Here is a 27,022-nt window from a genome sequence, read left to right on the forward strand (position 1 = left end):
GTTCATAATTTGATAGCAGAATGTGGAGCCCCAGTTAAAAGTGACAATGTTATTACAGCTAAATCCTACTGATTTGGCTGCCTGACTCACCATGCCTAATGAGATATGTTTCCTAAACAAACAGAAAGCCATTTTCAGTTTATTTAAAGAAAAGTTTTAACTAGTGCATGGGGATTTTGCTTTCTTAAGGAAAAAAACAAAAAAAAAAGAATTGGAGGCTGAATAGCAGCAGCTCATTATGTCGTGGTTTAGTAACTCATTGCCTCACTATACATGCTTAATTCTGATGAGATACAAAGGACAGCATTTCCTTCTCTGAGCTAAATGGCTAAAAGGCATTTATATTATATACATTTAAAAATGTTTACATTTCATGCTCTCTGTATGTCTGAGTCTTTCCATTTGGTGTGATACTGAATGAGCAGTGATCACATTATCTTTGTGGCATAACTGTTGAGGAGAAGAAAAATAATTACACCGTTTGCCTAATGCATTAGAACTGAATCCTGCAGAAATGTAGTAATACACTTACTGGTTGGGAGAATGAAAATCAAACCCTGCAAGGCTGAATTTTCTATTCCCTATAAGACATCTTCTGGGTGTAGAAATTGAGAATGTGTCACAAGGAAGCTTCCACCCATGTCTGCCCATGTGGTGTAGACTGGGTTATGGCAGAGGAGTCAATGTCTGTGGATTTTGGGAATTATCTTCTGGATGCTGTACACTATTTGCTACTCAGGAAAAGAAGCTATGCAGTGGTGACATTTTTATCAAGAGATTCTTTATTTGGCCTTCAAACCAGTTGTACAGGAGCAGCAAATCTCCCTCTGATGTCAGGGGCAGGTGTGGTACACTCCTGGGAAGGCATTAATAACATCAGCCCTGGAAGCCTTCTTCCCTTCCTGCAGAGCATTTTGCTCAGACATCATGAGAACAGTTAAGTAGACCTACCTTATTTTTTTGTGTGTGTAATTAGTGATGTCATGGACTTGGGTGTGGTAGTTTTCTTTGCCACATGCCATTTTTCTGCTGTAGTTTTTCCATCCTTGTTTTACTAAATTGAGCTCTGTGCACGAGAGGAACAGAAGATTTCCTTGGAGAATGTCTGCAGTGAGTAATCCTTGAGAAAGCTGCCTTTGTTTGAGACATCAGCCACTATGGCTTTGTGAAAAGGCATCCTGGTGGATACTGGATACTCCTGTAGGAATGATCTTTGTAAGAATTGGTCATACTCTGACGCAGCAAACTGAATGTGTTATTTGAAGTTTAATTTTTGTTTGCTTGAATTTAAAAAGCAATTTTCTTTGACTGTAAAGCATGAAAATTATTAAAGCATCTGAGTCAAAAGACTGAGGGTCAGTTCTTTTCTTCCACACCTCATATAGACTCCCAGGAAAGTCTGCTGTCAAAGGGTTCAGAGATACGGGAACTGATGACTGGATCTTCTATCAATGACATTATTCAGTGATATAGTGAAGGAAGGAACAGTCCTATCAGCACTAAGATCATCTTGTGTATGTGTGCCTCAGTCTCTGCAAATCAATGTATTTGTTATTCATATGGAATATATATTGAGCTATGAGAAACATTTAAAAATATTCATCAACCAAGGTTAAATATGTGAGGGTATATGTACGATATCTTACTATAGTAGTACAAATGAAAATGGTGGCGATGGTTAATGAAAGAGGCTTATGAATCAGTTGCTCTCTGTTTCTGTTTCCCCCCTTCCCACTCCTTGCTATATGAATAAATCTACAGTGGAGCTAAAATGATCTTATTCTTTATTCACAGGTTACTTTAGGTGGAACCTTTATTGGAATTGGGCGGAAAACTCCAGATTGCCAAGGCAACACCAAGTACTTCCGCTGCAAATTCTGCAATTTCACCTACATGGGCAACTCTTCCACTGAACTAGAGCAACACTTCTTACAGACTCACCCAAACAAAATGAAAGCAGCCCTTCCCTCCTCTGATTCTGGTAAAACTTCAGAGAAAAACTCCAATAAATCCAGTCCTACTCTTCGACCATGTGATTCTGGAGACTTGGGGAAGTGGCAAGACAGAATCACTGTAAAAGCAGGAGATGATACGCCAGTTGGATATTCGGTGCCCATCAAGCCAATAGATTCCTCTAGACAAAATGGTACCGATACAACCAGTTACTACTGGTGTAAATTTTGCAGTTTCAGCTGTGAATCGTCCAGCTCTTTGAAACTATTAGAACATTACAGCAAACAGCATGGGGGAAGCCAGTCAGGAAGCCTTCACCCAGATCTGAATGATAAGCTTTCTAGGGGATCTGTCATTAACCAGAATGATCTAGCCAAAAATGCAGATGGGGAGTTAGTGACAAAGACAGAAAAGGGTGCGAGTGTGGCAAAAAAGAAAGACTTGAGTAGCAAAGGAGCAGAGGACAGCATGGTGACAAGCTACAACTGTCAGTTCTGTGACTTTAGGTACTCAAAGAGCCATGGCCCAGATGTAATAGTGGTGGGCCCACTTCTCCGTCACTATCAGCAGCTACACAACATTCATAAATGTACCATTAAGCACTGTCAGTTCTGTCCCCGAGGCCTCTGCAGCCCAGAAAAGCACCTTGGAGAAATTACTTACCCATTTGCTTGCAGAAAAAGTAATTGTTCCCACTGTGCTCTCTTGCTTTTGCACCTGTCTCCAGGGGTGACAGGAAGCTCTAGAGTCAAACACCAGTGCCATCAGTGCTCATTCTCCACTCCCGATGTGGACGTTCTCCTGCTCCACTATGAGAATGCACACGAAGGCCAAGCGTCTGATGTTAAACCAGAAACAAATGCCCTCCCAGGGGCAGAGGGGCCGCTGACACTCAAGGAGAACAAAGAACACTCATGTACCAAATGTGACTTTACCACCCAGGTGGAAGAAGAGATTTCCCGACACTACAGGTACAGTGAAGTTTCAAATGATTAATGGTTGAAACCCAAACAAACAGCCCTCCCATAGTTTCTTAATTAAATGTCACCATTCCTCAAACATTTGAGGAAACTGGAAATCAAAATAAGAATGTATATAGATATAAATCTTTACAGCCAGAGTCCAATCCAACATCCACTTTGTTTTGGAAAACCACCAGCTAAGTTGGTGGATTTAATTATACATTTAAACCTGTGCAAAGGAGAGAGAAATCTGGATTGGTGTGCAGATGTTGAAGTTTCAGCACATTTGAGGTTTGGTCAGCCATTTTCCACCCAGAATCTTGTAGGTACTCTATGTACTATTTTAGTTTAGGCTTTTTCTGAGAAAGGTGGCATCTTCATTCAGTCAGGGAGCACGAATGACTTTACTTTCCAAGATAGACTGTGAACTCTTTATGCGCCATAGCAGTGCTTCAATGTACTACCTTTTTGTAGTATTTTCCATTCCCAAGTCCAGCAATGGAATAATTAGTTTAAGAGCATTCCACTGCTGTTTTGGTGTTCGTTTCCCACTGGGAGCAGACACTCTTTTGTCTGTTGATGTCATTCCCCAAGATCCTTTTGCAGATGCTTATTTTCGTGTTGCTGGTTTACAGTGTCATTCTATTTATTTTAAGTGCTAATGTTCCTATTTGGAGGTGGACATGGCCAGTCTCCTGACTCAGTCTGACACAATGTCATAGTAGCAGCCAAGTTCCTGCTAAACTTCTTGGGTCAGTTCCTGGGCTGTTGTAAACTGGCAGTCCATTTTGCATCAGAGGAGGAGCTGGCTCCTAGACTTTGTAAAGAGCAACAGTTATGTGCCACTGCAAAAGCAATGTTAAATATTAGAAAATCATGCTGAATATGTTAATAGTTAAGGCTAATGCGTCAACAACAACGGAAAACTTCAGTATCTATCTCATCTAAAAGATCTTTGTCTGGAAGCCAGCTAGAATGAAGACAAAAGAAGATGCATTTTCAAAGCTAAAGCTTTGTTAAAAGCTCAAGAAACTGTGCCACGTTTAATAGATTCCAAGACATCCAAAATTAACAAAGGCAGACTGGGGCATGATACTTTAATAGAGATTAAAGCTGGGGGCATCCAAATGTTGCCCAACAGAGGGCTGCATTGGCAATATATCAGGAGTCTATTTAGGAAAAAAAAAAAGAGTAGATTGCTCATCTTTAATTTGGAGCTAGGGCCCACAGAGGATTCAGGTCCCAGCATGCAGTTCCCCATTTTTGATCCAAGTGGGCCTGAGGGATGTTGTGTGGATTAATTAGTTAATGTTTGTAAACTGCTTTGAAGATGAAAAGTGGTATCTAAGTTCCAAGCATTATTATAACAGCTTTGAGCCATGCTGAAGAACTCCATAGGCAGCACTTTGTCCGCTGCTGGGGCATGGCATGATCTTTTTTTAGTGGTTAAATAACTGGAAGATTGAAATGGCTCCTTTACTGAAAGAACCCAACCTTTTATTTTGCTGCAGCTGGTAATTTAAGTTTTAACAAGCATGCCAAGCTAAGATCCTTTTTCCCAAGAAAGGAGAAGCCATGACTTTCAAAATTAAGTGCTAAGTCTAAGATGGGGTAGTTGTAGCTGCTCCTTCAGAGGGCTCAGCACCCTGCAGTTCTGGCAGTAGTCACAAGGAACTGCACTTTGGAAAATCAAGAGATACACTTTAAGCATTTTAGTTTCAAGTTGTTTGTCTAAGGCTATTTTGTTTAAAACACTCGAGCAACGTATTCTGTTAACCCCAGTCTCTGACATTACTGAGTACTCTGAGGATGCTGTGTAATTAAAGCAAAGTACAATGTCCCCATAACTGCCAGCTTCTTTCCCTTTCTCCTGTACTTCCCCCTTGATAATTTGAATTTTGTTTCTTTTCTACTTGTACTGCTGCTGTTTTCCCCCACTGTGCATCTTTTTTGAAATCACATAAGTTAGTTCAGTTTGTGGTAGGTGCTCTGTAATGGTGAACACAGCAGGTTTTATTGTTTTTCTATGTAAAACCTAGTTTTCACTCTATCAAACTAAGACTTTTGAGACATTATAATGTCTATTTTTATTATTATTATCAGGCCTTTTTTTTTAGTAGAAGTCTGGCATGTATCACGTGTTCTCTTTGCCTTTTTGTATTTTAGGAACTAAAGATAGAGGATAGTTCAGATTGTAAAAAGTCGAACATCTATAAAATAGTAGCATTAGTTGCTACACAGAAACATGCTAATGTAGTCAGCTCGCATCCAACTGGGCTTCTCTGTTTCTTAATCAGAATTTGTCTCAATGCTTTTATGCCACACATTATGTACATCTGATGTATTTAAAATCCTGTACTCGTGCATGTCTCTAAAACCTCTTCATTTATATAATAAGGAGCTGAATGGGTTTTAATAGTAAACATAATACTAAACATTAATGTGGTGGAAGAAACTGTTCTGCTGTTCACATGTTCAGATTTAGCCTTGATAATCTGGAGTATCAGTGTTGGCTTTAGATGCTACTTACATATTTTGATTAAAGTATTTTTTGTCTGCATTATTTTCATTTTTGAGTAATATGTCTGAACAACATGCTTAATTTATTTTATTATTTATTTTGCTTCCTTTTGGCTCTACATCTACAATTTCACTATGTATTCCTGGCTAAAAAATTTTGTATGTCCCAGTGTTATTCCTTCGCAGCCATGTATTTGCAACAGTATTAGAATTTGCAAAAGCAGTATTTCCCAAGTTTTCTTTACAAAAATGTATACTTACACTTAGCGCTCATTGAGTATTTCTTGACATGATTATTTGAGAGCTGTTCAGTTAAATTTGAAGTCAATGAATCACACTGCATTTGAGTTAACTTGTATTTAAACCTCACAAAAATGTGCTTACTGAAATAAATCCCTAGAAGATTTATTTTCCTCCATTTTCCACTAATTTTGCTACTACTCATCTTCCATTATACCTCTGAGGAATCAGATACTCTTTATGTTCATTGTGAAGCTTAGTTTTTTCTCAAAACTGCCTGGTATTCTGATGAGCCAGAAGATGCCAACACTTTTAATTTAGATAAAAATCAAACTGAGTATTTGGGCAAATTTTGCATGTTGTTTCACTTAGTCTAGAGATTATTTTCTTGCTTGTTCCAAAATAATTAATTTTGGTTGATTTTTTAAAATCAAAGCGGCTTCTTGCAGAAGTACCTCTTTTTTTTTTTTTTAAATTTTGCTAAAACGTGAGAAAACAATGCATTTTTTGGAAATTTTTTCAAAACTGCATTTTTGCAAAAGGTAGAAATTTTCATGTAAAACCTTATTTGACAGAAAGCATTTGATCGGTGCTAGTTAAAATTAGAAATGCTATGCGGAAAAATCCTCAAAACTTCTTTTTAAAAAGAAGGTAGGATAGTGATTCATTAAACTACAAAATATAATATGAAAATATAAAGACTCAATTGAAATAAAAGCTTTGGCAATAGTGTAGAATCATTTTTCTAATAAATTATTTTGAAAATGTGGATGACATCAGTTATGAAAGGTTCTGTTAAGAAATTAATTTTGAGTTAATTAAATAATTCCTTACCTCTCAAAGATAAAGGAGGTAGGGGGGCAAAAGGCAAAGGGGTGCTTGGGGGTTATGTCTTCCCAGCACCCAGGCTGCAGCTCAGGGGTGGAGGTGTTGGGGACAGGGGTCTTGGGACTGACCCTCAGACTCTCTGGCAGAAGAAGCCAGAGCAAGGTCTCAGGTGTGCAGATTAAGGAAATGTGGTGCCTTTGGGACACTTCCCCCAGAGAAGAAACTCAGGGCAAAAATGTAAATTGAGGCCCACCAGTTCTGGATTTTACAGCAGAGCAGAAGCCTTCACTCGGTGAACAATAGCAGCAGCTATGAGGGCCTTTTCCATCCTCCTGACACCTTAATTCACTGCTCTGAACTTGTTTGCTCTTGCCAATGGCTTTTGCTCTCCTTTGATCTCAGTCTTGCTCTCCACTCTGCCCTGTCTCCTCTCCTTTCTAACACTACACTGAATTTTCTTGCTTACTTTGCTGTCTTTTCTTCTGAATATTTTCCTTCCCCACAAGCTTGAGTGCAGCACCCATCCAAAAAGTTAACATTCTTATAAACCTGTTTCTTCATGAGAAATGATAGTAATTATTATATTCATAATTAAAATAAAACATGCGAAAAAATGGAAGTGATATGACAGCCATACCTTCTTCCAGAATATTTTCTATGCCCTAGAGCCTAGGACTGTCTTCAGGTAATTAAAAAAAAAATTACTTGTTTTGTAGAGGATGGTGTTTTGTAATACTTCAGACTAGTTAGAAGTATGTCAACAAGACTTAATTAACAACTGGCTAGGGTTGGGAGTATTGCAGCCTGTTAGGAAGTTCAAATAAAGAACATTAAATCCATAAAAAACCCCAACCCTCTAATCTCTCCAACTTCAAGATTTTGCGAGGGAAAATCCTTGTATTTTACAGCACCCAATTCTTGTATCTTATAGCACCGAATTCAAGTACTTTTCAGTGCAAATAATGATAAGATTTTTTAAATTCTCAGAACATAACTGTGTAGCAAAGGTTTTGCCTGAATTTCTTGATATTTAATCTTGGGATTGGGCTGTAAATATTTCAATGTCCACAAATAATCAGGTCTTTGCTTTATTTTGTAGTGAAAATAATAATGTTAAGTGACATCAGTGGATGGGATGACATTGCCAGCCCAGTGCCATATTGCAGATAATGCCAGTTTATGGCTTGAACCTGCTGTTAGTTTGCTTGACAGCTGTATAAACAATAACATAGAAGGGAGAGTGCTGTTTCCTTCTTCATTTACATCACTTTCTTCCATCGCAAGATTTTCCTCTTCTTAGAGTAGCTCTGTACCAACACACAGTATTGCACCAGACAAATTCAGAGTTTCAGATGGTATAGCTGTAGGTTTTCAGATGTAGTTTAGCTGTAAAGTGTAACTTTGAGGTAATGCACAGGAGTGTTTCTTGTGTACTTTGCAAATTGGAATTTTAAAAATTCTGTTGCTTAGCCTTGAAGATCTTTGTACACAACTCTAGATGTAACTTTTGCTTTTAGAAACATAAAATAGGCTTAAATTCTAGTAAAAGAGAAATGAAACATGGCCAATTTGTTTCCCTGCTTGCTGTCAGGGTAGACTGAAAACTGAGAAGAAAACATTTTCTTTTTATGCCTTGTTCTGGGAAAGAATAAGTTTCCAACTTTCAAAAGTTCTCTAATAGCTGATGATAGTTACTATTTTATTATTTGGGACTGTGACTTGCATTGGACAGTTCCAAACTTTAGCTTACGTTTTGGAGCTTGGGGATAGAATAATACGCAGGACAAACCCATGTGAAGTATGAAGATTTATAATGTTGATGGCAGATTTTTAATGTGTACTGGAAAAGTGTATGTTTTGAAACAAAAAGTCTGTTGGATTTCTATCTACTGAAGTTTGTCTTCATTTTTTCCATATCAGTGCTTATCACAGTCTCATAGAAGAATAAAGGAATGCTTATATGACTGTCTTTGAACCAATTAGAAATAATTTAAATTAACAGACTTTTAATGTAAAAAAGGTGATTTTAGCTGGGCCTCAGCCATGTAGTTACAACTGCATCTAATATTCAGCATTTATTTGTGTCCTCAGAAGTGTGGTGTATCTGGCTGCTGATCAAAAACATTTAGCCAGTGTGGAATGGAAAATTAAAAAAAGACAAGTTCGGCAGAAAAAGATCAGCTGTTTGGAGGTGTGATATCTGTAGATGAGAGCCAAGTTAGGAAGGGGGTTAGCTATCGAAATAGCCAAGTTAAACAAGAGACACTTAGGGCTAAGTAGCGTCCCAAAGGATTGATAAACTTTCACATGGGGAGTGTATGTGGTTGAGCCATTAGCCCCAAATGGTGTCTTGTTTAGCTTGGCTTTTAAGATAACTAGCCCCTGTCTAACTTGGACTTCTCTGATGGTATCCCACCTTTACAGGGCTGACCCTCTTTATAACTTGGCTTTTTGTATTTATAAAATAGTTTTGATCAGATAGCACTTTTTTTTTTTTTTTTTGTTCAGAAGAGAATTAAGCTTGGTTTAGAAAAGAATTAAGTTGCAAGAGAGAGTATATTAGTGTCGCATTGAGAGACAAGCTGATTTTAATAAAACACAATTGTAGAATGAAGGAAAAGGAACACAGCCAGAACAGGATTTTAACCCACAGCTTGCTCTCCCACAAGTAGATTTTGTTGCCATAAGGCTGTGAGGAGAATAACTAAATCTATTTTTTGCATAATGGAACAAGCCCATCTAGTCCCTTAAAATGAATATAAATACAGAAAATGACAAAAAGAAAACTGATACTGCACAAGGGCTGAAAAGCTTGAGTCTGAATGTGTACTCATGTCTGTGTGCTGACACAACTGCAAGAAAATCAGACAATATAAATAACATATGGTTTGTTTTTCCAACAAAAGGAGAGAAGGAAGACAAGGGGGTTTAATAAGTTTGGCAAGTTGTCCCTTCTAAACTATCGTAGTCTAAAAGGGACATTTTGTGTATCATTCCAATTCTACAGATGCACCAAGAGCCAAATCCTGCTCTTACTGAAGTCAGTGGGAGTTTTGCCATCGACTTCACTGAGACAAAGATTCGGCCTTAAAAGAATTAATTGTAACAATTGGAGTTGTCAGGGCAGTAACAGATTTCTCATACAAGTTATGTCCAGTGTGAATAGTGAAAGGCTCATTTTTTTTAGCTTGGCTAAAGGCACTGTTGTGACTCTGAATGCCTGGGGTGTGGATGTGTGAGCATGTCTGCAGGGAGAAGCTCTTGTAGAATTCTGTACATTTTGCAGGGCAGGGATGATATTTTGCTCTGCATTGGTAGGATGCTGGGCACAGTGGGGCCCGGAGCCTGATAAAGGGCTCTGACCACTCCTGGACTGTAAACAATTATTCATAATGGCGTTAGAGAACTCATAAACAGTGTTCTGTTCCTATGATAGATACAGTAAGTGGGTAACATGTTGTTCTCATGTAGCAACATATGCTTTACATAATTTAGTAATGCAGTACTTTTTATAGGCTTTTAGAGTAAAAACAGGAAGGCGTGTTATTCCACACTGCTCCACAGCTCCTACCAAAGAATTTCTGTATGTGACAGGAAATGCAGTTCGCAGTGACACAGCCTGTGCTTTTTCTTTAGAACAGCATCTTTTTAAGTTGTGTTAAAATGTCTGTGGAAAACCAAACACTACTGTCTGTTGTGTAGAACCTTCTGTCCTTCAGTGTATTCTTATCCATAAGTTAACCAGAGCTCCATTCAAAATCATCTTTGTCAAGCAAAAGTATATGGAATTGGTAGAAAGTAAAGGACTTTTTAAAACAGTTTAACTTTCTAACGTACATCTGTATTATATGAAGTGGGTTTTTTTTAATAACAAGAGAACTATCCTCTTCTATTTGATTTTGTTTGAAAAATACATTTTTTTTTTAGTGTTTCTGCTGCAGTAGAGAGTGAAAAGTGTATTGCAGAAAACTGAAGAGGAAAAACACAAAATCCCGGTGAAAATTTTATGAAGTTTAGAATAAGGCAGTGGAATGTGAAGGCACGATAAGAGGCCATTGCAAGGCATGGGGGGAAAAATCAGCAGTATTTTTGCCCTGTTGTATAAGACACCAAAGTAAACCTGCTTGCTTTATTTAGAGGGTCATAGTGTAAGTTTGATTTATTTTCTTAATCTTGGTAGGTAAAACCACTGTGAGAGGGAAGGCCAAGGGGTGACTCTCCTGTTAATCTGCTTCTTGTTTTCTTCCAGGCGAGTACACAACTGCTACAAATGCCGTCAGTGCAGCTTCACAGCTGTTGACACTCAGTCACTACTAGAGCACTTCAACACTGTGCACTGTCAGGAAATGGACATCACTACAGCCAATGGGGAGGACAGTCATGCCGTTTCGTCTATCAAGGAAGAGCCAAAAATTGACCTTAAGGTCTACAGTCTGATTAATCCAGATCCCAAAATAGGAGAGCCCATATCTGACAGCATAGTGAAGAGGGAAAAGATAGAAGATAAGGAAGTGCTCAAGGAGAAAGGCTGGACTGACAGTCCCAGTGATGATCTTCGCAATGTGTCCTGGAGAGGAACAGACGTTTTGAGGGGGAGCCCATCATACACACAGACCAGTCTAGGCTTACTGACCCCAGTGTCTGTTGGTCAAGAGCAGCCAAAGCCTTTAAGGGATAGTCCAAATGTAGAAGCTGCCCATCTCGCGAGGCCCATTTATGGCTTGGCAGTGGAGAGCAAGGGTTTCCTGCAGAGTGTCCCAGCCGGAGCAGCAGAGAAAGCCGGGCAGCTCACCCAGCCCTACTCTGGATCCGGGGACGGGAAGGCAAAGGACGAATCCCAGTCCTTATTACGGGTAGGAAACTTTTTTTCCCCCTCTTGCTTTTTATTATTGCATATGTGTTATGTTTGATTGGCCATGCAAATGATTTCTTTAGGTCTGGACTGATGTGGTTGGGGTTCTTTTAGTGCATGGAAACAAAAAAAAAAAGGCAAGGAAAGACTCGAATTTGTAGAGCCAAACTGGCAGGTGAATTTACCAAGGTGTTCACATAAAGCAATCTATATATTGATGTAGTATTAGTAAGCTTCGGCTTTTGCTATTTAGCTCTGATTGAATTTTGTTTAATCATCCCTGCTAATTGTGCAGGTTGGTGATACATTTGAGGAAGGGAGGTTTAGAACCCCAGAAGGCTGCACATCTGTTACACTAAAACAACTAATCACCTCTTAAATTTTGTGGTGGTGTGACAGTTTGCACTTAAGCAGGATTTCATATTACTACATATCTTAGAATATGAAATGTGAGTTAAATATTAATAAAAAGTAACCCTTTTTGTGAAGCAATGTAATTATATACAAATTTTGACACTTGTCTGGTTGCCTTGGAAGCAAAATAAAAAGAAAAGAAAAGATCTCACGTGATAAGAGAAGGCAAATATTTGTCACATCAAATAATTCCTATTTTTTTTAAAAAGAAAAGGATCTATATACAAGGAACTTTCCCATCCATCAAGGTGTGTTTTTCCCACTGTAGAGAAAACTGAGGTTAGAAAAGCTCTCACATTCTGAGGAGCTGAACAGGGAGACAAATAAATGCTTTTCTCCTGAAGTCATCACATGTTTTCAGGAGCTGGTCTCTATCTGAATTTATAGCTACTTGCCACAGGAGCAGTCAGTCTGCAGACAAAGCTCACTAGAATGGAAGTGATGATCTGCTGGTTTCCTTTATCGTCTTTTGTAGCAGCATTTATAATCATAGCATCCATTAGTGTAACACATCAGAAAAAGACAAAAAGGAAGATAAATGTTTTATTCCATGGTCTGCTAAGATTATACACAGGTTTATCTGTCTCTGTACATATAGGTGTCTTCAAAGCTGTTTTAAATGCAGTCAGTGGTGTTAAAAATATTGCACATATTCTAATTATAAAATGGAGTGTCTGTAATTTAAACCCTGCATGCAATTTAGGGGGACCACAAACTTTTGTACCTTAGTTATTGTTCTCAGATTTCAAGTGTATGAAAAGCAGTTACAGTATGACAGGTTCCTTGTTGCTAACCTGGGTGTGTGCTCACTGTGGATGGCAATATTATATTTCTCTCCTCCATTAGGAAATATGTATTAAAATACTTAAATAAACCCATGCAGCAGTGGAATTCATGCTGTACATATGATGTTAGTTACATCCCACTTCAGTTCTTGTACTGGTTCTTAGCCATGTGCAGACAGATTGGCCAGAGGAGGCATTTAAATTGTGGTTTATCAGAATACAAATAATTTTTATTTATTTTTTGACTACCAGAGGAGGAAAGACAACTAAACAAGAATTTGCAAAGGGACACGATAGTATGCAGAATCAGCTCTTAAAGGTCTTAATTTGGTTGGTAGCTGGTTCTAAAATCTTAGTAAGCATTAGAATAAGGCCATTATATTACCTGTTTTAGCCACTGCTGAATGTAGAACGGGAAACTGTAGGCTGACTGCTTCCTATGCCCTTTTTAAAAATAAGTTCAGATGCTTTTTTAAAGTCTTTACACAAAACCACTTTTTTATACTTTTTTTTTTCATTAGTACTTTATCAATTTGGAAATAGTTTAATCACTTCTGGGTATGAAAAACCTGTCTCTTCCATACTTTTCTGAAAAAAAAAAAAGTCTTACTTTTGTGTAGTAACAGCATCACTTCTGGGTATGAAAAACCTGTTTCTTCCATACTTTTCTGAAAAAAAAAAAGTCTTACTTTTGTGTAGTAACAGTGCATATAAATTAGTTCCTTGCATTTTAAAATGTGCACAACCCTCCTTTTCTTTTATAAGTTCTGTAATGATGTATTAGCAGATTATGTCTACAGGGACTGATGAAACCATATCAACATTGTTCAAACAGGAATTAATTTTGTGTGCACCTTCAGCTGCCATGCTCTTCGAACTCTGTTGTGCCAAGGACTTGTTTGTCTGGGTCTTTTCCTTAGTGATAATATTTGAATTTTCACTTTTCTTTGAAAATTGGACAAGTTGCTTTTGTCAGCTTGAAATATTTTTATAAAAGTGGGGGAAAGGAGGTTAACTTTTTTCATCTGCTGAACAGACTTCCTAATCTTACATTTTTCGTCATGATTGATGGATAGAGAAAACATAAGGAGAATTGAAACTTCTTGAAGGTAAGGGGTGATCTGAAGGATAGGAGACGTGGGAGTGTGATTCTGTGAGTGATATTAGTTTCATCTTCCTCTCAATCTGTGAAAAAGATCATAGAAACCCAACTCCTTTAATTTGCTCTTGATTTTGTTTTCTGCAGACAGAGTTAGGGTATGCAGTACTGGAGCCATAAATAAGAAGGCAAAGCGATGGTCAGCTTGACCATTGGGATCTTAGTGTTAAGGATTATCTGACATACAGATATGTATGCCTGGAAGCTCAGTTGGCCCAGAGAGAAATAAAAATTGTTCAGAAAAGAACTTACCATCCATTCCTGAAAAAGCTAATTTTTGTAATCCTCTGAAATAAAAAAATACACTGTACTGTTAAGCAAATCTTTCATTATTGTCTACTTTTGGCTGCATTTATTTTTCTAATGTGAAATAGCTTGTAGGCGTAGCTAATGCTGTATAAAAGTTGGTCCTCTCTGAAAGCAAAGTGTTAAATCAATACATCCTTCTAGTATCATATAATGAGTGCTTATGCAAAACACTGTATCCCAAGACGACTGGTGACTAGGAAACAAAACCTATAATAAAATCACTCTGGACACCTTCATTTTTTTCCCCCTGAAGATTGACACAGAGGAAGCCAAAAATTTGGGATTACTCAGTGAATAAACACTGAGAAATGGGCTGAAGAAGAAAATCCCTAACACATCCCTTTGGTTATACTGGCTATTTATAAAGTGGTTCTGCTTATTACAAATGATTTGTAATGATTTTACAGTAGCAGCAATACCATGTGCTTTTAATTTTTTATGTTCCTGATGATGGGAGGAAGGCAAAGTGGAGATCAGATTTTTTTCACATTTTTTCATATAGATAGAGGTTGATACTGCAAATTTAGGAGCGATTAGCATTTTGGTAAAATATCAGAGATAATACAAATAACTGGAGAAGGGGTGAAAATATGCCATGGCCCACAGAAATTCCTAATGCTTACAGGATAATTAATTTTTGGAAATTGCTTGGAGTAATTTTTTGGATGTAGTCTAAGCCATTTATATGCTGTTTCTTGCATTCCTTCCATACATGATGGCCATGGTCCTTCCCCAGACTCTGTGCTACAGTAGATTATTTGTGGGAGTCATTGGGTTAAGATTTCTGTTATTTTTAGAAGCTAAAAGACTGAATTGCTTGTGACCCTTGGGAGCTGGAGATGGTGCAAACACATGTGTGCAGTGGATGCACCTTTTTCCCTGAGAATGCTTCCAAGCTTTGTGTGTGTAACAGAATCTTTCTCAGGGGCTTGGTACACTTCTGTCACTAGCTTTAATTTCTTTTTCTTATTAAAGTATTTCCAGCAGCTGTACTTACAGCGGATTGGTATGTTTTGCAAATAGGAATTACCAAAAATGTACCTCAGCGTGGTACAATGTGGACATTATTTCTGCTCTTCCTTAGAGTAGCTGATTTTCTAGTTTAAAGATTTGTTGATACTGGAAGGTCTATTGAGATGCAAAAATGTTCCTTTTTTCGGGTAGCACATTGGCAGCCAGCAGACTCCAGGCCAGGCAGATTGTTTAATGCTTTGACAGCGCAGATCTTGGACAGCAGGAAGTTTTTGCTAAACTGATTTTAAATGAAGTGTCCTGTTTTGGTGTGTATGGACACTGCAGAATAAAGTTTGCCACAAAATGGGGAATTGTAGCCTGAGCCTTCAAACCTACACACAGACCTAGTTAGCCCACCTAAAGGTGTTGGTATAGACATAGTAGTTTAGTCAACAGAGATGCAGAATAACACAGGTCAGTGTGTCTGTCCTCTGGGGCTACGTGGACCTGCAGACAGCAAGGAGAATACTTTGTGTATTAATCATAGTTCATGGAGGGATTTGTATACTGTCAAAGGGAGACAGATTGTTACATTATTGCAGAAGTAGTGTGGATTTTTATCAAAAGCATACTGCAGGCTGTAATGTTAAATATCTGTCAGGTTATGTTAACCTTAGCGATGAGCTTTTTATATGGGGCAGAGGATAAAATTGACTCTTCTATTAAACTGAGATTATTTTGCACCATAATGATCAGACTGTTTACACACTACAGGAAATCACAGCATTTGAAAAAAGTTTTCGTTTACTTTAAAAAGAGATTTTTTTTTTTTCTGCGATATTTGCTCTTGTGGTATTTCATATGGTGTTCTGGCTGAAGCTGGTCATACAGCTTTAAATTTGGGGGAGACAGGGAATTAGAAAAAGTTATTTCCCTTCTCCCTGTTTTGCATTCTCCTGTGTGGGTGACTGACAGAGCTAATTTTAAAATAAGCAATTGGTATTTAAGTATTAAATCTACATATAATTGCTTTAATATCAGTGTAGTAAATATCAGACACAATTCCTAGTGGCAAAACATCATTTCTCCTATTATCAAGTACTGACTCCTGGTATCCACAGAGCTGGATACCAGATAGCTGCAAAGCAGTGGAAATGCTGAGCTGTCCTTTGTGCTTTCCAAAAGACTTCTGTAAGCACATACAATTCTTGGCTAGAAGGATTACATACATTTGAGGTAAAACCTGCCTCTCTGATGTTGGTAGAAATATTGCTGCTGCTGCTGCCTTTAGCAGGAGCACAAGAAGCAGCATGAGAAGGTTCAAGCACATGGAGTGGGATCTTCGTTTAAATGTGATTTTTCAGTGGCCACTCCAGGGTGACAGGTGGAAGTTTTTGTGTTCTTTGGCATTGTGTCCCATTTCCAACCATCTTCTCATAGTAGCATCTTAATGGTATATCTACAGAATTAAATTTAATGCATATAATTGCATCACACTTCTTAGATTTAAGTTGGTATAAGTCTTGGGTACTGCATCTCATCCCTAAGCAACTTCAGGAGAGAAAAAGCAGCCCTTTAAACAAGAAACATCTAAAATAGTTTCTCTGTAGCTGCATCTCATTTTTTTCCCATTTCCTCTGACTCTGTTAGAGATCTTTCAGGAAGTATTTATAGTCAAGGCCATTCATTGCCATACGGGTCCTTTAATTAGCTGAGGGGAACTCAGCAGGCACTGTGTCTTACTAATGCACAGAGCTCTGGCAGGTCAGAGAGCTGACAAAGTCTTTCATTTTTTTTTAAAGCACCTGTTTCTACAAGTCTCTGCCTGGGGAGTCAGTGGGCTACTTTTTTACATTTAACTACATCCTGGAAAATGGCAAGAATCCTCCAACAAGGAAAATGAGAAAATAAAGTTAGTACTTGAAGATAAATAGTTTTGAAGCATTGTGTTTACCGTGCAAAACAGGCTGGTAAAATCCGTATTCTGGTGAAGGGCTCAGGAATGAAGCTAAAGTAACTTTCTGAAGGTTTTCAAGTAGTTTAGAAACAAACATGTACTTGGCTGCTTTTAGTAACTACTGGAACCAAACCCATAAGAAATTGAATGTTTTGCATTACTCATCCTGACAGTGATCAGATAGGACTAGAAAGTAACTTTTAGAAAAATGTTAACCTGCCCAATGAAAGGCATGTTTCTGGTTTTTGTGTGGGGTGTGTCTGTCATGTGGTGAGACAACCCCACCTCATCCATGTTTACCCACTCAGCAGGGCATAGGGTTTTTTCTTTTCCTTCTTTCTTTTTTTTTTTTTTTTTTTTGGTCTCCCTTTTACGAAGTATGGTTTGGAAGAGAATTAAGTGATAAAATCATTATTTGGGTGGGGCACGGTAATAATGCGAAAGGGCAGCAGCTGCGTCAAAATCCTTGATGAAAAGGTGAATCAGTATGTGGAACAAAGGGCTGGGAAGATGGGTAAGGGCCCCCAGGCCATTGGGTAAGCAGCGGGGTTTATTGAAGTTGCTATGATCAATAACAATGATTCAAGCAGGGAGAACCAAGATAATTCTTGATTTAAAACAAGCTGCTGCATTTGGATAGATGAGATCGAAATGCAGATGAGAGCAAAAGAGTGCTTTCTTGTATTGAACTGAGGGGCCAAAACAGATGGACAATCAGTATCACATGAAATTAGCTCAATTTTATATGCCCCTTCCTAATTCAGGTGGGAGGAGCTCTCTTTTGCTCTCTCTGGTCTGGTATTTGGTGTCCTGGTGTAGGGTGAGAGCGAGAAGTGTCTGTGCACTGTTTTGACGTGCCTGCACCTGGGCTTGGTTTGCTGGGTGAAGATAAGCTGATGCATGTGGCAGCTGCTCTGTGCCATCACTGCCATGGGGAAAGGCAGTATCGGACTCGGCATGAGGGTAGGAGTATCCTTGGTTCCTTGGCACACTGCTCCTTGGCCACCCCCACTGCTCTGGCCTGGATGGGGGTCTGGGCACAGAGGCGACTCCTGACACTGTCCCCTGGCCTGAACAGGAGTCTTCAGTGCACTGCAGGTCAAGCCAGGCCTCCCTTGCCCTGGGCTCGGGCCTGTAGCTCTCCCTCCCGGCTCAGCCCCTCTGTGCCGCGGAGCCGCCCATGTTGGCACTGGGACCGGCCCAGTCCCACAGCCCCTGTTCGTCCCTCTTGCCCCGAACTGGGCACATGCAGTGAGGCAATGCTTTTATTGTAGGTATGACTGGTATGGTTAGCAGATAGTGTTTTTACCATCTTCAAGTACATTCCTGATGGGTTTTTTTAATTTTAAATTGTGCTGACAGTGACTGCAGCTTGGTTAAAGCATCCATGTGTGGGGCATAACTGTGGGCATTGCAAAGGCCAATAGTGCAGCAGCAGCTCCCTCCAGTCTAAACAGTTCACAGAACTGTCAATGAGGAGCCTTGTTTAAAATGGGAAGTAAGTAAGTGCAGCTTCTTGCATAATGACTAAATTAAAGAATTAGTTGAGCTTTACCAAAGTTTTGAAAAGTTAAGTGCAACTATAACTGTTTTACAGCCCTATTATTATTCTGTATTGCCAGTAATACGTAGCAATAGATGTATACCTGAAGTGAAATGGAAGCTTCAATTGTATTTAGAAACTAAGGATAATCTTTGCCAAACTGGATCCAATAAGAAGCACACATTCACGCTTGAGGACAGAACTTGCTGCTAACATGTAGATTTTCAATGGAAAATTAAATTTCACAGATGAATGCAGGCAAGGACTGTACATAATTCCATTTTTGCCTGAAGTACCATGGTGCTGAACAGCGAAAATCTATGTGAAGATACCTCTAGCATCTGGAAGTGCAGAGTTGCTTTCTGTACTGAATTTCAGATGATCCTCTAGATGTATTTGGTAATTAAAAGACATAATAAAATACACTCTTTTAGAGGAGGGATCTTACAACAGCAAATAAATGTTTAATTTATTGGACTAAAAAGGGAGCATTGTAGTTATAATTGATTTGAAGGAATCCAGATGCTATCCACATCCGAACAAATTCAAAATGCTAAGGATTTATAAAGAGGTTTATGAATAAACGGTGCACATACATGCTGTGATTTTTGCCATGGGGGTATCTAGGGCTGATAATACAGCCAGTTAAAAACAACTATGGAAAATAGCTATTAGATGAACAGATGTGTGCTGAAACAGAAATATGCATATATATGTGTGTGCATGTGTGTGTGCAAGATATGAAAAAGGTTTTCTGGAATGTCTTTTGTTACCTTGGCACTCCTCAGAATATGCATATGGTCACCTTGGAACTAGTCTTAATTTTCAGGTCTCTAATGTAGCCCAATTGATTTAGTGAACAATTTCCTGCTTAATATAATTAATTTGCTTCTTCCACCAAGTTCTGTTTTTGAAATGAGGCTTTACAGGGTCTAAATGGCTCTTGCTGATGTTTTTCTAAGCATATTTTTTAGTAGCATATACATGTATTTTAGAAAATATTACAGTCTTTGTTGTGGTGATATAATCATATGTGTATGTAATATAAATCCATAAATACATGTATTCCTGTTGCACATTACATTATTTGGAGTTCAGATAGTATATATATTTTTAGCATAAAGATGAGAGGAGGAATGCATTTTTTTGTGTTGTGTACAGTATTAGGTATCTGAAGCAATTGGAGTGGTGGCAGCCCAGGTTGTGCAGCACTTTGCAGGCAGCTTGTGAACAGGCTTGAAAATCTTTGCTGAGTTTGTGTATCCCTGGACTGCCTGAGATTTTCAAATCTCAGGTTGGTGAATCATGTTTGTCCTAGTTAGATGATTAATTCCCTATGTTTTCTTGGCTGCTCTAGGCTGTAGTTTCCTAATTCTGTCTGTAAAAAGGGAATTTCCCATCTAAAGGACAAGAGTGAAGAGAGATGTGTTAAACTCTATTGTGCAACAGTACAATGATAGTCACATATCATAGTACTGCATCCTGCATCGATATTGCTGGTTATCTTCTCTGCGTGTGATGATGCAAACTTTGTCAAGCATACCAATGAAAGAACGAAAACTGAAAAAACAGATTTTTAATTTTAATTTTAACCTCGTTAAAATTTCTATTCTTTCCTTCAGTCTGGGGGTGGGTGGGGGAGGGAAGCCAAAGCAGGAATTTTGGAGCGAGACATTTGCATTTCTTGGTTGACTTTGACCTCGTTTTGGTTTATGTGCCTCTGATGTGTATGGTAGCAAACTGCACATTTTCACTTATGGGAAGAAGTCTTTTAACAATGGCTTACAGTGCAGTCTTTAATCATGTAAGTTGCCTCCAGCACTTGCTGAGGGTAAAATTCCATACTCTTCATTTTCAGATGGGTTGTACTATCAGCTGTTTCTCCTTGCAAGACTGTCTGTGATTTGAAAATTGTGTTTAAATTAAAAAAAAGTGAGGAAAAAAGAGAAATAATCAGAACGTTTGTCAAGAAATTTGCTATGAATGGGAATGAGAAGCAATGCAAACAAGCTTGAAATGAGTTTTAATTCACATGTTATTCTGGGAGCCTACAATTTCTGGTGAGAAAATGGCATATTTTAGGTCTATTTCCTCCAGTTTTTGGCATGGAGCAATGCCTGTTTTGTTCAGTCAGATGTTCAAATGGGAATTTTGGATGCTTAGAACTAATTTTAGTAGGTGGGGGGCAAATTTATTATGATGCTACAAATAGAGTTTGATCACAGCTGCTCCATTGCAATTATAAAAATTGGCTGTGAATCACTTAAACTATATTTACTGGTTGAAAAAAAAAATAGTCTATACAAAACTGTCTTGTTGCCCATAAAGTTCTCAGTATCATCATTTATATACACAGTATTTTGAATTAGACTTGATCACGTTCCAGATTATTTTCATGCCTCTCTCCCCCCATGCCCCAACAGTGATAATGTGCTCAAATGACTCTCCCATTCTTTCCAAGTTAGGGTGAATTTCTGAGCTTGTTCTGAAATTACAGTAAATCACACACAGACCTCTTAAGACTTATTAAAAAATGTTAGTAAGTTCACTGGAAGTTGGGCACTTCAAAGCTCTTGCTACTCCAGTCTGTACATGACTAAAAGGCTGTAGGGCAAACACCACAAGGTGAAAGCTTACAAATCAAAGCAAAACTTAATATACCGCTATTATCCCCTTTATAAGACATATGGAGAATAATATCTTTACATATTTATGAGGGTTTTTTTTTCCCGATAGTAATTGCTTTAATGTTCATGGATTTATGCTTTTGAGTTAGAAAATACTGAGTTATATTTTATATTTTTTCAATGTTTCATGGCAGCTCTTCTTCCAACCTAAAATGGATGTATTCCAGACTTGTTTAAAAGTTCTTATTGTGCAGAATAAATTTGGTCAACCTGTTTTTGAGAAAAGTGTTTTCTTCACAATTCAGTTATGGACTCATCTGTGGTGATTATTTTGACATTACTCCCTGCAACTGATAAAGAAGACAAAACATCTATAAAGCTCTCCACTGACAGCACAGTACCTGTTAGTATATTACTGAAACACATTTATATTTGACTGAGGTATGCTAGAAACTTAAATATTTCCTTTTGTTTAAAATTCTCATAAACCCTACTTTATTCAGGGCTTGAGTGGTGAGGAGAGTTAATGGAAAACATGATTAAAATCTTGTAGGCTTCAAGGCTTGTAAATATCTTGGCACCTGCATATGTTTGTGTGCATTCATGTGTATGGTTACTAATTTTAAATTACGTTAAAAATTAGAATTAAATTTTAAAAATTAAATTTATATTTAAATTAAGAGTAAAAAAAGGTTTTCATCTGAAAACAAAATTTCTGTAATTATTTAGCAAAATGGTTTGTAGGACAAATATTAATAATTTTTAAAGCAAAGAGTGTGTTACAACTTTACTGATTTTTTCCATTACAGAAAATTATGTTCTGCCTAGCAGAAGTTTTAAATACATCTTTTCATCCCTTTAAGACTGTAGTCTTAATCATCACTTAATTGTTTTGCTTTTACCTTCTAATAGCAAGCTAAATGGTTGAAGGGTACACGTCTTTGCAGTGGTTATCCATAACGACTATCATGTGTGATGTAGGGACTTCAAAAAATCAAGAGGACAGTTGATACCTGTTAAACTTGGACCCTCAGTTTCTTGGTGTAAGCGACTCCTCACATTTTAATCAATCCTCATGACCAACTTCATGTATCTCAGGAGAGGTGTTGCATTCAACTTCACTGCCCCAAGTTGGGGTTGATGTAGACCTCTAGAAAAAACTTTTCCTGAAATGCATTATTTCAGTGAGTAAATAGACAGTTTGGAGTTAAACCATAATCATTGCTAAAAGTATTTGAGGGCTTTCTTAGTGATACCCTCCTTAAGAGGCGAAGCGTAAGCTATTTTGAATACCAGTCCCCCAGGTACATCGCTGTTGGAAGGTAAGAACATTTTTTAAAACACTTAAGTTGAGAAATATTTTATTTGTGCTGGTTCTGTAACCTTGGCAAAGAAAGTAATTTTTGCAAGCATTGGGAGATGAACTGGAACTCCATTCAGTAGTCCACACCAAAGGGCTCCCAAGTTCCTGGAGAGCAGCTGGATGTGCCTGCTGTTCTGCCTGGCTGTGAATGCCTGTAGACCCGTGCTGTCAGCTGTTTTTATCAGTATAGGTCTGCTTTCCTCTTTGCTTGGCCAGGTTGCAAAGAAAGTTCACGGAAACCACTCTCTCCTTGACTTCTTTTGCTTCGTTTGGCTCTCTCTCCCCTCAATCTTATGTGGAACTCACAGATACAAGTCATTAAAATTCTCCAGATTTGGAGCTGTCTTTTGAAAGAAATTTACCAAACCATTCATTTTGTTATACAAACTGTCTAGGCTTTCTGATCTGCCTTTCCTAAAATATACATTGTCTGCATTGCAAATGGAGGCTTTCTGATGGGGAGAGATTAAGCAAAAATGTCTCAATCTTGTTCTCAGTATCAGTGCTGTGCCATGGTTGGAGCCAGGGTGCTGGTCTGCAGTCTCTGCTCTGACAGGTTTGCTCTGGAATGCCTGCACACAAACGGCCCTTGCGATCTGATACCTGTCCGACCAAAAACATTCTCATGGCCTTGCTTGCTTTCATCAGCACCACTTAGTAAACCTCACCTAGTGGAAGGAGACATGTTGGAGCACAGCAGAAGAACAGAATGGGTGAAACTACAAATTGTTAGTCTGTTAAACACAGATTATGTCTTTGGGTACAATTCCATTAGCGACTGAATGAGTCTGGATGGGTAGTAGCTTGTGGAAGTATTTGTTATGACAAAACCAACTTTTCGTTAATAGACAAAGTTATCCTGTTTTCCTCTGTAGTCTGGCCAACTTCAAAATGTTTCAAACTAATTTCAGACTTGTAAAACACTGCCTATCAGATACAGACATATGGATTGAACTAGTAATTTGTTTGCCATCTGCTGATAAAGGAAGCAAGGCGTCTAAGTAGAAAATGAAGAATTCCCTCCCTCTCCCCCATTGGAATGTCATATGGTGCCTTTAGTAATTGTTTGTATTGACATTTATTTGATTGCTATGTAAAGTGTTACACTGCATTGACCTGAATCTGCTTTCAATCTCATAATGATGATTTTTTTTTTATTTCCAAAATAACTGTAATGATTTGAGCCTATAAATAATGTTGTTAGAAAATAACTCTCTTTAAATCTTAAAAAATGAATTGATGACCATACTTCTTATTGTGTGAAACAGGAATCATATTCTTTTGCTTATAAAAAGAAAAAAACCTTTAATGTTACTAGCAAGGGTTAATTAAAATTGTATTTCCTTTTAGTCAGAATTTCCCCTTTCCTTCTGTATCTCCGGGAAAAACAATGCAATTCCCAACATAAAAACAAACAAATCTGTCAAAACTTTTCTGGGTAGGGAAAAAGGGATACTTACTTTTCTGCATTATTGTCTGTCAGTCTTCTCTTACCAGCCCTGACAGCTTGTGCAGGTCCAGAGTTTGTCCCCCAGACTTTTTCCAAGGCTTAGCTGTGCTGGGGATAGCTATTTCACATAGGCCCTGGTTATCTCTGGAAATAACAAGTCCATAATGGAAGTTTAAGTATTTGTTCTTTTAGTTAATTCTTCCTATAGGTTTGTCCATTTTCATGAAGCATTTAGAGCTTCTCTGTTTAAAAGAGACATAGCAAGTACAAAATGCAGTAGCTTCTCAGTAGGCATACTGCTTTCATGGGTAATAAAATACAGTCTCAATCAGTGCTTAAATACATGGAACCTTGATTAGATGAATAATATTACTGCTTTCAGCCCTAGTTCTCTAACTTTTTCATATTGACAAGTGCTTTATTTTTCATTGATTTCATTAATCTGTTTTGAACAGATAGTGCTAAAAATATTCACAAGCTATGTTCTTAAACATGAGTTATGTCTTCATAAAAATGTTACTGAACTGTTGATTTTCTTTAATAAAATAAGCTCATTTTTTTCTGCTGCAGTTGGATTATTGTCAGAATGTATGAAAGAGTTTCTGTATGTGCTTTAAGTGAAAGTAATATGCAAAATCCCCAATTTCCGATATACTGTTTTCTCTTTTGTAAATATCTATGTTTTTCTTAAAATTGCTGTTTCTTATAATGACTTGCAAAATCTATGAACAATGCAGAAACCTTCTCTTTTCTCAGCATGATTATGTGTGGGTTCATTTGAAAAAGCTAAACAATTCCATAAGTAACAAATCTTCAACGACCTAGAGTTAACTACCATTTTACATTTGGAACTGATATTTGCAGAAGGTTATTGCACCAGTAGGAACATCTTAACCAATGGACATTTGTTGCAGATATACACGCAGGAACTGGTAGCTGTGACAGCAAGAAGTCTGCAAAGTAAAAGGAAAATTCAGATAGTTTTGACAAAGGAAGGGCTTAGGTAAATGCTCCTGTGAGGGCTTATGGAAGGCCTTAAGCCACAACAAGTACAACCACTTATTACTACACATTACTATATGGTTGGCCGCTTGCAAAACAGCTCCCTGCTGTTTTTTATGGCTTAAGGTGCATACAGTATGTGAAGTCTGTTTCTGTGTTGTGTTTCTATGCCGTGTTCACACTTATTCTAGATCTGCTCTGCATCTGATGGACCCGTTGGTTTTTGTTTTGGTTTCATTTCACTGAAAACATTTTCCTTCTTGTAATTTTAATATTTACAGCACCGATTGGGAAACATACATCCAAAATATTTTTATCCTTTCAAAGTTGTTTTGTTTTTTTTTTTTAAGAGGACTTACCATACTCTATAGTACTTTACAATTCCAGTGGTTATAAAATGCTTGGAAACATGCAGTGCAGTTTATAAAATATGGGCATTTACAGTATGTTGACTACAGCAACAGAGTCAAATTACTGTTAATGAGATACTGCTTCACAATAATCAGGAAGATATCAGATATTTCGTCTAGTGTTACCTACCAGAAGCTGGTAAACTTGATGTTGATGAGCATATTCACCTCAGGGTATTAAAAAGCTCTTCACAGATTAATGTTTGTAAGTCCATGATGGAGTTTGTTAGACTGCCTCAGCAGGAAGTTGAGGGAATGATTAATGGGGTAGGAGGAGCCAAGTCCCTTCTCCTCAGCTGTATGATTTGGGACAAAACTGTATTTTGCGATTCTGTAGATACAAACTTTTATTACACAGTAGCTTCCAAAGAACTCTGAGGTTTATGAATGTTGCTTTGGAAATACTGGATATGAGGTATGAGGTAGTTCCGAAGCAGAAAGTTTATAAAAATAGCTGAAATTGTGTATGTCTACTATAGACATATCTCTTGTTCCTTAGAGCTGTTATTTTGCAGACCAGTTTGCCTTCGTGTGATGCTATCACACTTCTGACAAGCGCAAATGGTTTCAAAACCATTCATGTCAGGTCAAGATGGTAAGAACAGCAGATAGACATGAGAACTGTGACTGTATAAACAACATACATTCATCACCGGACTAACGCAGGTCCAGGGAAGTGGCAGCATCATTCTCACTGCTCAGATATTGCCAGCACGCTATTCCCCTCTTCCTAGCACAAGAGAATTGACTGCAACTGTTTATTTTCAACACATGGTTGATAACGTTGTCTGTCTGTCTGTAGATCAGCTGTGCCTTGTTAGGGACTTCACTCATGAGCCCTGAGAATCTTGCTCAACCTTTCATCTCCCTGCCATGTAAGTGTGGTTTGTTAGAAATAACTGAGAAAAAATGTAAACTTACTGAAATGACTACAAAGTCTATAGTCAGTGTCAAAGCAGAGAGGGGATGGATTGAATTGAGAGTGTATGCAAGAGATTAGTCCGTGCCTTCTCAAATAAATTTATAATATCCCTCTAGATGGAGAAAGAAAAACTTAACAGTTGTATTTGCCTTTTGTGAAATGTCTGAAGGGATATTTCAGCCTGACAATTCCTTGTGGTCTTGAGTTTTGTTTTGTACTGTGCAAAGGCATGACAGTGTGGTATTCCCAGCTCTGTATAAACCTAGAATATACCCATATGTTATACAAACGCCCCTGACTACAGATATGTAGCATATGCTGTATTTATATGAGCGAACCTACGTAGTTCAGATGAGAGGCTGTAGAGACACATGCAGCTAGTGGAAACGTAGCAATAACGGGAAGGATATTTGGGAGGGTTTGTGCTTTGTCAGCATTAACCTTACTCTCTTGAGGATCCTGTTCAGCATTGCTTCAATGAATCCTGGGGAGTAAATGCTGTTTATTTTTGCAGTTTTTAAAGGGTGAAGTCATAGGTCTCTGGTGAACCTGCTGTGATACTTCTGTAGGTGTAAAAGCCATTTTTACATGGAGGAAAATCTAACCAGTTGTTGACATATTTGCAGACTGTAGATTGCTGTCAGTGGATTCAGGTGACCTTTAGCACTTAAGTCCACTTCACACTTGTTATTCAAGTGTGTCAATAGAAGTTACATGCCCGTTTTTTTGAATGTGCCTACCAGTGCCTTCACTGAATCATACTTGTGCTGCA

The 27,022-nt window shown here is 38.1% G+C and overlaps 1 protein-coding gene across 5 annotated transcripts in view; it reads left to right on the forward strand.

The window, feature by feature from the left end:
• The window catches only part of TRPS1 (transcriptional repressor GATA binding 1), a 209,939-nt gene that overhangs the window by 48,872 nt on the left and 134,045 nt on the right, over positions 1 to 27,022 (forward strand). For 4 of the 5 annotated variants that reach the window (XM_017746083.1, XM_017746082.1, XM_008642633.2 and 1 more), the window contains exons 4-5: positions 1,795 to 2,924; positions 10,753 to 11,356. In XM_017746083.1, coding sequence (XP_017601572.1) covers positions 1,795 to 2,924; positions 10,753 to 11,356 — 1,734 coding nt within the window. The remainder of the gene's footprint in view (positions 1 to 1,794; positions 2,925 to 10,752; positions 11,357 to 27,022) is intronic. The other variant, XM_017746084.1, reaches the window with a different exon arrangement.

Source organism: Corvus brachyrhynchos, unplaced genomic scaffold, assembly GCF_000691975.1.
Source record: "Corvus brachyrhynchos isolate BGI_N302 unplaced genomic scaffold, ASM69197v1 scaffold28, whole genome shotgun sequence".
Taxonomy (NCBI): Eukaryota; Metazoa; Chordata; class Aves; order Passeriformes; family Corvidae; genus Corvus; species Corvus brachyrhynchos.